The sequence below is a fragment of the Aedes albopictus genome, chromosome 1, assembly GCF_035046485.1.
Source record: "Aedes albopictus strain Foshan chromosome 1, AalbF5, whole genome shotgun sequence".
Lineage (NCBI taxonomy): Eukaryota > Metazoa > Arthropoda > Insecta > Diptera > Culicidae > Aedes > Aedes albopictus.
Window position 1 is genome coordinate 103,770,792 of NC_085136.1, and position 14,157 is coordinate 103,784,948.

The following is a 14,157-nucleotide window of genomic DNA, read 5'->3' on the forward strand; positions in this document are numbered from 1 at the left end:
GAAACACCGGGAGGGGTTACAGGTCGGACATGATTATCCGGAGTCAGGTTCCGAGGCTTCCCGAACATAAATCGGACTCTCTTCTGGAGATTCTGAGAGAATCTCTCCTGGAGATTCTGAGGGAATCTCTCCTACAGATTCTGAGAGAATCTCTCCTAGAGATTCTGAGAGAATCCCTCCTACAGATTCTGAGAGAATCTCTCCTACAGATTCTAAAAGAATCTCTCCTACAAATTTTGAGAGAATCTCTCCTGGAGATTCTGAGAGAATCTCTCCTGGAGATTCTGAGAGAATCTTTCCTGGAGATTCTGAGAGAATCTCTCCTGGAGATTCTGAGAGAATCTCTCCTGGAAATTCTGAGAGAATCTCTCCTGGAGATTCTGAGAAAATCTCTCCTCGAGATTTTGAGAGAATCTCTCCTCGAGATTCTGAGAGAATCTCTCCTCCAGAATCTTAGAGAATCTCTTCTCGAGATTCAGAGAGAATCTCTCCTCGAGATTCTGAGAGAATCTCTCCTGGAGATTCAGAGAGTCTCCCCTAGATTTTCTGAGAGAATCTCTCCTCGAGATTCTGAGAGAATCTATCCTCGAGATTCTGAGAGAATCTCTCCTCGAGATTCTGAGAGAATCTCTCCCAGGGATTCTGAGAAAATCTCTCCCAGAGATTCTGAGAGAATATCCTATAGAGATTCTGAGATAATCTCCTATAGAGATTCTGAGAGAATCTCCTATAGAGATTCTGAGAGAATCTCTCCCAGAGATTCTGCGAGAATCTCTTACAGAGATTCTGAAAGAATCTCTCCCAGAGATTCTGAGAGAATCTCTCCCAGAGATTCTTTGAGAATCTGATATTCTGAGAGAATCTCTCCTAGAGATTCTGGGAGAATCTCTCCTAGAGATTCTGAGAGAATCTCTCCTAGAGATTCTGAGAGAATCTCTCCTAGAGATTCTGAGAGAATCTCTCCTAGAGATTCTGAGAGAATCTCTCCTAGAGATTCTGGGAGAATCTCTCCTAGAGATTCTAGGAGAATCTCTCCTAGAGATTCTAGGAGAATCTCTCCTAGAGATTCTAGGAGAATCTCTCCTAGAGATTCTAGGAGAATCTCTCCTAGAGATTCTAGGAGAATCTCTCCTAGAGATTCTGGGAGAATCTCTCCTAGAGATTCTGGGAGAATCTCTCCTAGAGATTCTGGGAGAATCTCTCCTAGAGATTCTGGGAGAATCTCTCCTAGAGATTCTGGGAGAATCTCTCCTAGAGATTCTGGGAGAATCTCTCCTAGAGATTCTGGGAGAATCTCTCCTAGAGATTCTGGGAGAATCTCTCCTAGAGATTCTGGGAGAATCTCTCCTAGAGATTCTGGGAGAATCTCTCCTAGAGATTCTGGGAGAATCTCTCCTAGAGATTCTGAGGGAATCTCTCCTAGAGATTCTGGGAGAATCTCTCCTAGAGATTCTGGGAGAATCTCTCCTAGAGATTCTGGGAGAATCTCTCCTAGAGATTCTGGGAGAATCTCTCCTAGAGATTCTGGGAGAACCTCACCTAGAGATTCTGGGAGAATCTCTCCTAGAGATTCTGGGAGAATCTCTCCTAGATATTCTGGGAGAATCTCTCCTAGAGATTCCGGAAGAATCTCTCCTAGAGATTCTGGAAGAATCTCTCCTAGAGATTCTGGAAGAATCTCTCCTAGAGATTCTGGAAGAATCTCTCCTAGAGATTCTGGTAGAATCTCTCCTAGAGATTCTGAGAGAATCTCTCCTAGAGATTCTGAGAGAATCTCTCCTAGAGATTCTGAGAGAATCTCTCCTAGAGATTCTGAGAGAATCTCTCCTAGAGATTCTGAGAGAATCTCTCCTAGAGATTCTGAGAGAATCCCTCCTACAGATTCTGGGAGTATCTCTCCTTGCGATTCCGGGAGTATCTCTCCTTGCGATTCCGGGAGTATCTCTCCTTGCGATTCTGGGAAAATCTCTCCTTGCGATTCTGGGAGATTCTCTCCTGGAGATTCTGGGAGATTCTCTCCTGGAGATTCTGGGAGATTCTCTCCTGGAGATTCTGGGAGAATCTCTTCTGGAGATTCTGGGAGAATCTCTCCTGGAGATTCTGAGAGAATCTCTCCTGGAGATTCTGGGAGAATCTCTCCTGGAGATTCTGGGAGAATCTCTCATGGAGATTCTGGGAGAATCTCTCCTAGAGATTCTGGGAGAATCTCTCCTAGAGATTCTGGGAGAATCTCTCCTGTAGATTCTGGGTAAATCTCTCCTGGAGATTCTGGGTAAATCTCTTATGGAGATTCTGGGAGAATCTCTCCTGGAGATTCTGGGAGAATCTCTCCTGGAGATTCTGGGAGAATCTCTCCTGGAGATTCTGGGAGAATCTCTTCTGGAGATTCTGAGAGAATTTCAAATGGAGATTCTGAGAGAATCATTCCTACAGATTCTGAAAGAATCTCTCCTAGAGATTCTGAAAAAAACTGAAAGAATCTCTCCCAGAGATTCTGAGAGAATCTCTCCTAGAGATTCTGAGAGAATCTCTCCCAGAGATTCTGAGAGAATCTTTCCCAGAGATTCTGAGAGAATCTCTCCCAGAGATTCTGAGAGAATCTCTCCCAGAGATTTTGAGAGAATCTCTCCCAGAGATTCTGAGAGAATCTCTCCTAGAGATTCTGAGAGAATCTCTCCCAGAGATTCTGAGAGAATCTCTCCCAGAGATTCTGAGAGAATCTCTCCCAGAGATTCTGAGAGAATCTCTCCCAGAGATTCTGAGAGAATCTCTCCCAGAGATTCTGAGAGAATCTCTCCCAGAGATTCTGAGAGAATCTCTCCCAGAGATTCTGAGAGAATCTCTCCCAGAGATTCTGAGAGAATCTCTCCCAGAGATTCTGAGAGAATCTCTCCCAGAGATTCTGAGAGAATCTCTCCCAGAGATTCTGAGAGAATCTCTCCCAGAGATTCTGAGGGAATCTCTCCCAGAGATTCTGAGAGAATCTCTCCCAGAGATTCTGAGAGAATCTCTCCCAGAGATTCTGAGAGAATCTCTCCCAGAGATTCTGAGAGAATCTCTCCCAGAGATTCTGAAAGAATCTCTCCCAGATATTCTGAGAGAATCTCTCCCAGAGATTCTGAAAGAATCTCTCCCAGATATTCTAAAAGAATCTCTCCCGGAGATTTTAAGAGAATCTCTCCCGGAGATTCTGAGAGAATCTCTCCCCAGAGATTCTGAGAGAATCTCTCCCAGAGATTCTGAGAGAATCTCTCCCAGAAATTCTGAGAGAATCTCTCCCAGAGATTCTGAGAGAATCTCTCCCAGAGATTCTGAGAGAATCTCTCCCAGAGATTCTGAGAGAATCTCTCCCAGAGATTCTGAGAGAATCTCTCCCAGAGATTCTGAGAAAATCTCTCCCAGAGATTCTGAGAGAATCTCTCCCAGAGATTCTGAGAGAATCTCTCCCAGAGATTCTGAGAGAATCTCTCCCAGAGATTCTGAGAGAATCTCTCCCAGAGATTCTGAGAGAATCTCTCCCAGAGATTCTGAGAGAATCTCTCCCAGAGATTCTGAGAGAATCTCTCCCAGAGATTCTGAGAGAATCTCTCCCAGAGATTCTGAGAGAATCTCTCCCAGAGATTCTGAGAGAATCTCTCCCAGAGATTCTGAGAGAATCTATCCTAGAGATTCTGAGAGAATCTCTCCAAGAGATTCTGAGAGAATCTCTCCAAGAGATTCTGAGAGAGAGAATCTTTCCAAGAGATTCTGAGAGAGAGAATCTCTTCAAGAGATTCTGGGAGAATCTCTTCAAGAGATTCTGGGAGAATCTCTCCAAGACATTCGGAGATAACCTCTCCAAGAGATTCGGAGATAATCTCTCCAAGAGATTCTGAGAGAATCTCTCCAAGAGATGTATTTGAGATTCTGTGAAAATCTTTCCTAGAAATCTAATGATCAGAGGGAATCTAATCTAGAGGTTCAAAGAGAATCTCTTTGAGAAGTTAAGAGAAAATATTTCCTGAAGTCTCGTTTCAGTGGGAATCTTCCCTACAAATATAGAGAGGGAATCTATTTAAAGAAATCAGAGTAAATTTCTCCGGAAATCGCAAAATTCAGATTTTTCAGAGATAAATTGAGAGGATGTAAATCTCTTGCAAAACTTTGAAGTATTGCTTTCATTTTCTCAATATTAGAAAAGTTCCATGAACAGTAAAAAAATGTAATTGGAATCTCTGTACACAAACGATAACTGCCACATTACGACACACATCGAATTTCCCTTAGGCCCTCCGTCACCCGAATCAGACGACAACGCGTCTGCTCTCGCCTATCTGAGGTTGCCACAACAACGCAATTATAAACCTTCGCATCGACGACGACGACGACGCTTTGGGGGTGATTAAACCCGCGAATAAAACCCAACCGAACGACGAGTGAAAGCGTCACTTATTTTGGGAACACCTCCGAATCCGGAGGTCATCGCACTGACTGCCGCACAAAGGTTTGTTGGGCAACCAACAACAGCTTCGAAACCTCGAAAGAGAGACGTACGTGTACAAACAATAATTGTTCCCTTTGGGCGTTTTGCGTAATGGAAAGTGGAACGAAGCGTGTGTGTGGGATAACCCTTATGCACAAGCTAAAACAGTTTATGACTCGCTTTTTGAGTTGTTTGTTTGGAGACTTGTTTTTATCTGTGAGGGCAATCTCTGGCACGAGATGACTTTGTTGGTAAAAGATAAGATATATTGCTTCGAAATTTAGGAAGTTGTGTTTGAAAACAAAATAGTAGTTCAGATGAGAATGGGTTTTCCAGCTGCGACGATGTAAAAAAAAAAAAAGTTGTTCCCAGATGAGATTCGAACCGACAACGCTGTCACATGGTACTGGTGCGCTAGCAGCCAAGACTACGACAAAGAATTCTTCTAGGCAACGATCAAACCTTCCATTTTAGTTTGAAAGGACAAATTCCTGTAGCAGTTTTGTAGCATTCGTCAAAATCTGATGAATTTACCGTCAATTCTGTAACTTTTTCGAGTTAAAAAACGTTCCCTCCAAGTGAAACGGAGATGGCCTTACAGCCAAGCAATCGCTCACCACTTCTGAGACTGACTGACTGTATGCATAATTGGGTTTTTAAATTAGGAAAAATGTATTGATTTTTTGATTTTATACGAAAGAGCACCTTTTTCTGAACCACTATGATTTTTTTCAGATTTTTTGATCTTTATTTTGGTACTTAAAATCAATTTCAAATATATTTTTCGAAATCACCTTTTGACAGCTGAGCAACTGCTTGACAGCTGCGCCCAGTACAAAATGCGACGAGGGGTGATTCGACAAATCGCTCCCATACAAACTTCAAATTGATTTTTAAATAGGTTCCCGGGCACCAAAATTCATGAAAATTTGGATTTCGGCTTAGTTTTGCATGCAGATTCAGAATATGGAACTATCTCAACACCGCTAAAGAAGCCAATTGAGCTGTGATTATTTCCGCTTGGGCTGCCGTCCGTTCAGGAAAATCTTCCTCATCGATTTAGAACGGGTTTCATGTCTCAAGGTTGTGGCATTAACTGAGTCGAGTGTGTTGGTAGGTAAATACCGAACCCGAAGGGGGTTCGAATTGTTGTAAGAGAAAACAAAAAAAACACTCCAAGCTACGTACATATGCAATGCATCCATCCGTCCGTCCATCCAGGAACCACAATTAGGATCAATTATTTATCGATCGCTTTGCAGCGCGCTGGCTAGTTAGTAATAGGCCGAGGGCGCAATTGGACGGCAATCGTCGTCGACCCCGACGACCGCGACCGGTATCCTATACCCGATGGGAATCAATCGCTTTTTATGTCACCGCTTAGTTAATGTAGTAGTCGTTCAGCGACTGTACTGTTCTATACATACCTATACTTATTTTCCGGGTGGTTTAGCTGGCAGCAATGAGTTTCATCTATTTTTAGACTGCTTATCATAGGCCCTTTGTTTTCGATATAAAATACATATGCAGAAAAAGGATTGTCGTTATTGGATTTTCGTTTTGAAGTGGCCTAACAGGAATTTCTTCGAATCCGTCGGAGAGATTTTCCTCGAATCCCTCGGAGAGATTCGCCTTGAATTCCTCGGAGAGATTCACCTCGAATCCCTCGGAAAGATTCACCTCGAATCCCTCGGAGAGATTCTTTTGGAATCCCTGGGAGAGATTCTTTTGGAATCCCTGGGAGAGATTCTTTTGGAATCCCTGGGAGAGATTCTCTTGGAATCCCTAGGAGAGATTCTCTTGGAATCCCTGGGAGAGATTCTTTCGGAATCCCTGGGAGAGATTCCCTTGGAATCCCTGGGAGAGATTCCCTTGGAATCCCTGGGAGAGATTCCCTTGGAATCCCTGGGAGAGATTCCCTTGGAATCCCTGGGAGAGATTCCCTTGGAATCCCTGGGAGAGATTCCCTTGGAATCCCTGGGAGAGATTCCCTTGGAATCCCTGGGAGAGATTCCCTTGGAATCCCTGGGAGAGATTCCCTTGGAATCCCTGGGAGAGATTCCCTTGGAATCCCTGGGAGAGATTCCCTTGGAATCCCTGGGAGAGATTCCCTTGGAATCCCTGGGAGAGATTCCCTTGGAATCCCTGGGAGAGATTCCCTTGGAATCCCTGGGAGAGATTCCCTTGGAATCCCTGGGAGAGATTCCCTTGGAATCCCTGGGAGAGATTCCCTTGGAATCCCTGGGAGAGATTCCCTTGGAATCCCTGGGAGAGATTCCCTTGGAATCCCTGGGAGAGATTCCCTTGAAATCCCTGGGAGAGATTCCCTTGGAATCCCTGGGAGAGATTCCCTTGGAATCCCTGGGAGAGATTCCCTTGGAATCCCTGGGAGAGATTCCCTTGGAATCCCTGGGAGAGATTCCCTTGGAATCCCTGGGAGAGATTCCCTTGGAATCCCTGGGAGAGATTCTCTTGGAATCCCTGGGAGAGATTCTCTTGGAATCCCTCGGTGAGATTCTCTTCAAATCGCCTAATACAATAAAATAAAATAACGTAAAACATAATAATCATAGAGAATAGAACGTTTCCAAACCAATCGTCTGATCAATCTGAATGAACAGACTTTCCCACATACCGAGCTCCTTTATTACGCTGCCAGGCGTAATTTTGCACAATTACGATCCCATCTGTATTGATAAAAAATTGTTGCCTAACATCAACGTTGAGCCACCTCTCTGCCGCCGTCCGTCCTTCCCACGACAACACAGCGACTGAGGGAATCTGAAACATCTGCCAGAACTAATCGCTTAATTAAATTTAATCGCTTCGAATCGAAACATGGCACGGCAGCGTACCAGCTACTGACTGAGACGACGACTTTCGAACGTTCCCGCGTGCTACCGGTAATCTCCCCTATTTCATAGACTTGAAGCATACTTTCCTAGTCAGTACTTACTCATGAAGCAAAAAAAACATGGGGGTAGATCGTGATTCACCGAGTGTGAAAATTGGTTTCGCATTTCTCGCCTGCCGGCTTACCGGTCGCCCACAACGATCACACGATCTGTTAGTGGAAAATTCTGCATTTCATTCTTTCTCTCTGAAAGATTCGAGGAGAATCTCTCCGAGGGATTCGAGGAGAATCTCTCCGAGGGATTCGAGGAGAATCTCTCCGAGGGATTCGAGGAGAATCTCTCCGAGGGATTCGAGGAGAATCTCTCCGAGGGATTCGAGGAGAATCTCTCCGAGGGATTCGAGGAGAATCTCTCCGAGGGATTCGAGGAGAATCTCTCCGAGGGATTCGAGGAGGATCTCTCCGAGGGATTCGAGGAGAATCTCTCCGAGGGATTCGAGGAGAATCTCTCCGAGGGATTCGAGGAGAATCTCTCCGAGGGATTCGAGGAGAATCTCTCCGAGGGATTCGAGGAGAATCTCTCCGAGGGATTCGAGGAGAATCTCTCCGAGGGATTCGAGGAGAATCTCTCCGAGGGATTCGAGGAGAATCTCTCCGAGGGATTCGAGGAGAATCTCTCCGAGGGATTCGAGGAGAATCTCTCCGAGGGATTCGAGGAGAATCTCTCCGAGGGATTCGAGGAGAATCTCTCCGAGGGATTCGAGGAGAATCTCTCCGAGGGATTCGAGGAGAATCTCTCCGAGGGATTCGAGGAGAATCTCTCCGAGGGATTCGAGGAGAATCTCTCCGAGAGATTCGAGGAGAATCTCTCCGAGGGATTCGAGGAGAATCTCTCCGAGGGATTCGAGGAGAATCTCTCCGAGGGATTCGAGGAGAATCTCTCCGAGGGATTCGAGGAGACTCTCTCCGAGGGATTCGAGGAGACTCTCTCCGAGGGATTCGAGGAGACTCTCTCCGAGGGATTCGAGGAGACTCTCTCCGAGGGATTCGAGGAGACTCTCTCCGAGGGATTCGAGGAGACTCTCTCCGAGGGATTCGAGGAGACTCTCTCCGAGGGATTCGAGGAGACTCTCTCCGAGGGATTCGAGGAGACTCTCTCCGAGGGATTCGAGGAGAATCTCTTCGGTTGCAGGGAGCTTTACGGATGTCCTCGAGTTATTAAAGAGATTTTCCAGAAGTTTCAGACAAGCTCCTAAGAGTCCTAAGAGGGATTTAGAGGGGTTTCAAGGCGTATTAGTGGATTTCATATGGTTTTATGGAATTTCGGCGGGTTTCTGGGGGCTTCAGCATAGTTTAAAAGAGGCTCTTAGGGGGTCTCGAGGAAAGGAGGTCTCCTGGAGACTTTCGAGCAGCTCCTGAGCAGGTCTCGAGTGGATTTTAAGGCGTTTGAGGCGTTTTCACTGGATTTCAAGAGAGTTTAAGAGAAGCTTACGGTTGTCGGTAAGACTCTTACGGGGTTTCAAAAGGGGTTTCTTAGGCGTTTAAAGACGTTTCAGTGGCGTTCAATGAGATTCCCGGGGGCTTGAAGACGGAAAAATTTACAGGGTCTTCAAAAAATTTTCAAAGGGATTTTTAGGCTTTTTGAGTGAATTCGAGGATTCGAGGAGCATGAGAACTAGGAATTAGAGGAGAAATTCAGAGGAGAGCTTTAGGCTACTTCCAAAGGAGTTCAAGCCGTTTCAAGGCGCATCTCAAAGGGTTTCTGGGGGTTCCATGGAGTTTCACAGAGTTCCCGATGGTTTCAGAGGGGAACACGAAGTTTTTGGGAGTCTCAGGGAGTTTCAAAGCGTTTCAACGTGCTTCAGTGAAGTTCCAGGGAACTTCCAGAAAAAAAAAATCAGAAAGGTTTTAAAGCATTTTATTGGTTTCATGGTGCTTCAGGGGGGTTCTCGCAAATTCCAAAAGGGGTACTTCTCGGCAGTTTCTGGGGGGCTTCCGGAAGTGTGGAGAAGCAGAGGGTATTACAGGATTCCATGGGATGTCTCGGAACACACAGGCGATCCCAGAAGACTCAGAAGACTTAGAAGACTCAATAGACTCGGAAGACTCAGAAGACTCAGAAAACTCAGAAGACTTAGAAGATTCAGGAGACTCAGACGATTCCGAAGGCTCAAAAGGATCAAAAGACTCAGATGATCCCAGAAGACTTATAAGACTGAATAACCTCGGAAGACTTAGAAGATTCAATAGACTTGGAAGACTCAGAACACTCAGAAAGCTTAGAAGACTTCAGGAGATTCAGAGGTTTTAGAAGGCTCAGAGCACTCAGAAGACTCAAAAGACTCAGAAGACTCAGACTACTCAGAAGACGACTCAGAAGACTCAGAATACTTAGAAGATTTAGGAGACTCAGAAAATTCAGAGGGCTCTAGGCACTTAGAAAACTCAGAAGATTCATGAGACTCAGAAGACTTAGAAAACCCAAAAGACTCAGAATACCCAAAAGATTCAGACTACTCAGACGACTCAGAAGACCCAGTGGACTCAGAAGACTCAGAAGATTCGGAAGACTTAGAAGATTCAGAAGACTAATACCCAACTCAGAAGACATAGAGGACTCAGAAGACTTAGAAGACTTCGGGGACTCAGAAGACTCAGAATATTCCGAAGACTTAGAAGATTCAGAAGACTAAGATCCAACCCAGAAGACAGAGGACTCAGAAGACTCAGAACACTCGGAATAATCAGAAGACTCAGAAGACTTAGAAGACTTCGGGGATTCAGAAGATTCACAAGACACAGAAGACTCACAAAATGCAGAAGACTCAGAAAAATCAAAAGACTCAGAAACTTCAGAAGATTTAGAAGACTCAGAGGACTTCGTGGACTCAGAAGACTCACAAGACGCAGAAGACTCAGAAAAATCAGAAGACTTAGAATGCTCAGAAGATTCAGAAGACTCAGAAGAGTTCGGGGACTCGGAAGACTCACAAGATGCAGAAGGCTGAGAAGATTCAGAAGACTCCGAAGACTCAGACGACTCATAAGACTCAAAAGACTCAGAAGACTCAGAAAACTCAAAGACTCAGAAGATTTAGAAAACTCAGAAGACTTGGATGATTTAGAAGGCTAAGAATGTTAGAAAAACTCAGATAATTAAGAAGACTCAGAAGATTTAGAAGACTTAAAAGACTCACAAGATTGAGAAGACGCAGAAGACTCAGAATATTCAGAAGACACAGAAGACTTCGAGGACTCAGAGAAGACTCAGAAGATTCAAAAGAGTCAGAAGATTCCGAACAATCACAAGGCTTAGAAGTCTCACACAATGAATTTCAGGGGACTTCAAGGGAGTTCCTTGCGCTATCTAAGAACTTCAGGAGAGCTTCAGCGGACTTTCAGAGAAATTTCGGAAAGATTTCAATGCCATTCCGTGGGTTTAAGGAGGTTTCAAGGCGTTTCAGGGGGTTCCTTGACCGTTTCAAAGGTGGCACTTGACGGTTTAACCCTCTAATACCCAATCCCGCCTTTAGACGGGGTATAGTTTGAGCATTTTTGTAATTTTTGTTTCGTGGAAAATCATTTTTTTTATATTTTTGGCTGATATTTAGGATTGTTCTGTATATCTCAAAATGGTTTTCGGTGTATTTTAAAGCGTATTTACATTTTTTAAAAATAATTGTAAAACTGATGTTTTAGTCACCTTCTAGAAGTCATCGTTTATTTTGTATTGAATCGCTACAATTAACATATTTGAATTTTTTCCCAAATCATTCTATCCTTGTTTAATAGTTTAAAGGGATCGAATACACTCTAAAATTATTTTCCTTAAAATTACGCGGAAAATAAAATCTTCTGTGAAAAAAAATTAAAATAATAATATTTCAACAATAATCATAAAATCTCAAAATGTTTTCCTCTCAAAAAATCCGTTCCTCAAATTGGCTTCCAGGAAAAATATAAAAGTGTGGGGATGTTCAAAAATAAAAATTAGAAAAATCAAAAACTGAAATTTACGAAATCGAGAATTAAAAAGAATCATCTTCCAAAACATGTTTAAATCGATTTTAGATGACGAAAAATGATATTTAGATCAAAATCAAAAATTTGGGTATTAGAGGGTTAAGAAATGTTTCCGGGGCTATCAACCTCTCTGGTTTCAAGGTGTTTCAAAGCGTTCCAGTGCAGTGGCTTCAGGGGATATTAGCGGCATTCCCGGTTTATTGGTACTTCAGAGGATATCAGGATAAATTTAGAGCGGTTTCAGAAGGTTTGGGAAGGTTTCAGAGAGTTCTCAGGGGACTACATGAGGTTTCCGTAACTTTCATGGGAATTCAGGAACCCTCGAGAGAGCTTCAAGAGGGCGTTTCAAGGGGTTTCGATGTGATTCAAGGCGTCATAAAGCGTGTGGAAAGATTCCTGAGAATTTTGAGTGGTTTCATGGAGTTTCCGGAGAAGTTTCAGAGGGCTTGTGTGGGTCTCAGGGGGTATTTAAATTCTCTTCCCTCCTTTGCCGAAAATTACTTCTCACAATGAGGACACACATTCGTGAAAAAGGTTCATTTAAATAATTTCTACAACTGGCAACACTGCTCAAATAGTGTCGAACATTGATCAATTGGGTTGTTTAGTGAATTAAATATTGCCATTTTCTTTAGCCTAATCGAAAGAGCTCATTTTTCTGAGTATTAGGTGATTTTATTGCGTTCCAATTCCTTTGTTTTGATGGTTAAATAAACAAAACAGTTTTAATTTCCGTGGATAGAATGACAGTTCAATCGATAAAGTGACAGTTCACCCCGACCAAAAAATTTTCTCCATACAAACTTTAAATGCATTTTAAAAATAGTTCCCGGTCACCAAAAATGATGAAATTTTGGATTTTGACTAATTTTTGGACGGAGATTCCGATTATGCAATAATCTGGATACCCCTAAAGAACCCAATTACGGTTTTATCAAAATTGAAACAGGATTTTCAATCATGATTAAGTAGACGTAAAGTGACATCGAGGGTTTCGAAGAAACCCATTCTAAAAGAATCTCTCAGAGGGTTTCGTAAAGAATCTCTTCAAGGGATTCCAAAAGAACCTCTTCGAGCAATTTGAAGACATTTTCTCCAATGGAAGAGTCTCTCCAAGAGATTCGAAGGGAATCTATACGAAGGACTCGAGAAGAATCTTACCGAGGTATTCCAAAAGAATCTCTCTGAGGCATTCGAAGAGAATCTCTCCTAGGGGTTCGAAGAGATTGTGAGATATACAATTCGAATATCTAACATTTATATAAATGTCAGGACTTCTGGCAGAATCTCTGCTAGAGGTATGGAGATAATCCTTCCAAAGGAGTTCAGAATGAAATCCCTTGGAAGGGTTCGAAATGAACTCTCCCAAAGGATTCCGATAAGATCCAAGGGATACGAAAAGGTTCGGAAGAGAGTCTCTCCGAAGAATTTCTCCAAAAGAATTGGAAGCAATCTCTCCGAGAGATTCAAAGATAATCTCTCTGAGGGATTGGAACAGAACCTGTTCGATAGATTGGAAGAGAATCTCTCCAAAGGGATTCGAAGAAAATCGGCCCGAGGGATTCTGGAAAAATCTCTTCGAGGATTTGGAGGAGAATCTCCCCAAGGATTCGTAAAGAATCTCTCCGAGGAATCTGAAGACATTTTCTCCGATGGATTCAAGAAGAATCTCTCCGACACATTTCAAGAGAATCTCTCTGAGGCATTGGAAGAGAATCTCTCCTTTTCGAGTGTTTGAAGAGACCTCTCACTTGGAGAAGAGAAACTTTTTAAGAGATTTGCAAAGAATCCTTCCATGACAATCAAAACAAATCTACCGAGGGTTGTAAAAACAATTACCCGAGGGATTCCGAAAGAATCTCTCCGTGGCATTTCAAGAGAATCTCTCCAATGTATTTGACCAGTGCAAAACTTTCACTTTTTATTGCATTTTCAAAGCACATCATTTGAGTCATTATCCATTACGCCCTCTCAGTTTATCTGGATTTGTAATTAAGCTTTTGGTGAGCAGTTTACCAATCCAAAAAAACAGCCGATCGTGTGTGATTACGGAGCGAGCACCGTTGGCAAGCCCCCGCATTACCACATTAGCATAATGAGTCGTTAATGAATCAATGAAGAATCTTACACCGCGTGAAACCCATCTCCAGTTCACTTTTCGTCTAGCAAAAGAGAAAAATATCGATAAAAACACCCAAATATATCATTCCGTGCCTCTGGCGCAGTAGGCTGTTTCTCGCACACCTTGTTGTGATTCATCATTGATCCGCGCTGCGCCGCGCATGCGATCTGACAGCCGAGGGGTCCAACCGCCGCACCGAGGGGTCTCTCTCATTTGCCTACGCCGAACGAATTCGTGCCAATGCGCAATGGCTGCGCTGCTGTGATGGAGCAAACGCGAGTGAAAGTTTGTTGTAAACCAACAATCAAAATAACCTTCTTTTTTTACGCGAGCGCAGCCAGCGCGCGTGCATAATTCACTCTTTCTTTCAATGAGTCCGAAAAAGTGCGCTGTTTCGCCTGCCTGTTTTTTTACGAATTATTTTTTTTCTCTTTTGGCGCAGTTTCGGACATTTTCTGGTGTCTTTTTCCGTCCTTTACTGAATGGTTTTTTCTATGTTTCTACGGCGCTTTTTTCGCTTCCTTCTCCGGTGTGTGTGTGGATATTCGCGATCGTTCGCGAGGAAATAATGGAACAACCATACGGAGGTACCAGAAAATGTACATTTTCATGTTGCACTACGCTTCCATGACACGCATTTCGGGGGACCAGAGACGACGAAGTAGAAGCAGGGAGCTTCTTTCTGCAGACAAGCAG

At 43.5% G+C, this 14,157-nt stretch overlaps 1 protein-coding gene across 1 annotated transcript; it reads right to left on the minus strand.

Annotated features, from left to right (window-relative positions):
- Positions 1 to 227: 227 nt before the first annotated feature.
- LOC134288890 (seminal vesicle major clotting proteins-like) lies at positions 228 to 7,397 on the minus strand. The gene is given in 6 exon segments (XM_062854816.1): positions 228 to 851; positions 1,879 to 2,376; positions 2,472 to 2,540; positions 2,892 to 2,972; positions 3,408 to 3,455; positions 7,329 to 7,397. Coding segments are annotated over 6 exon segments (1,389 nt in total).
- Between the last annotated feature and the right edge of the window lie 6,760 nt (positions 7,398 to 14,157).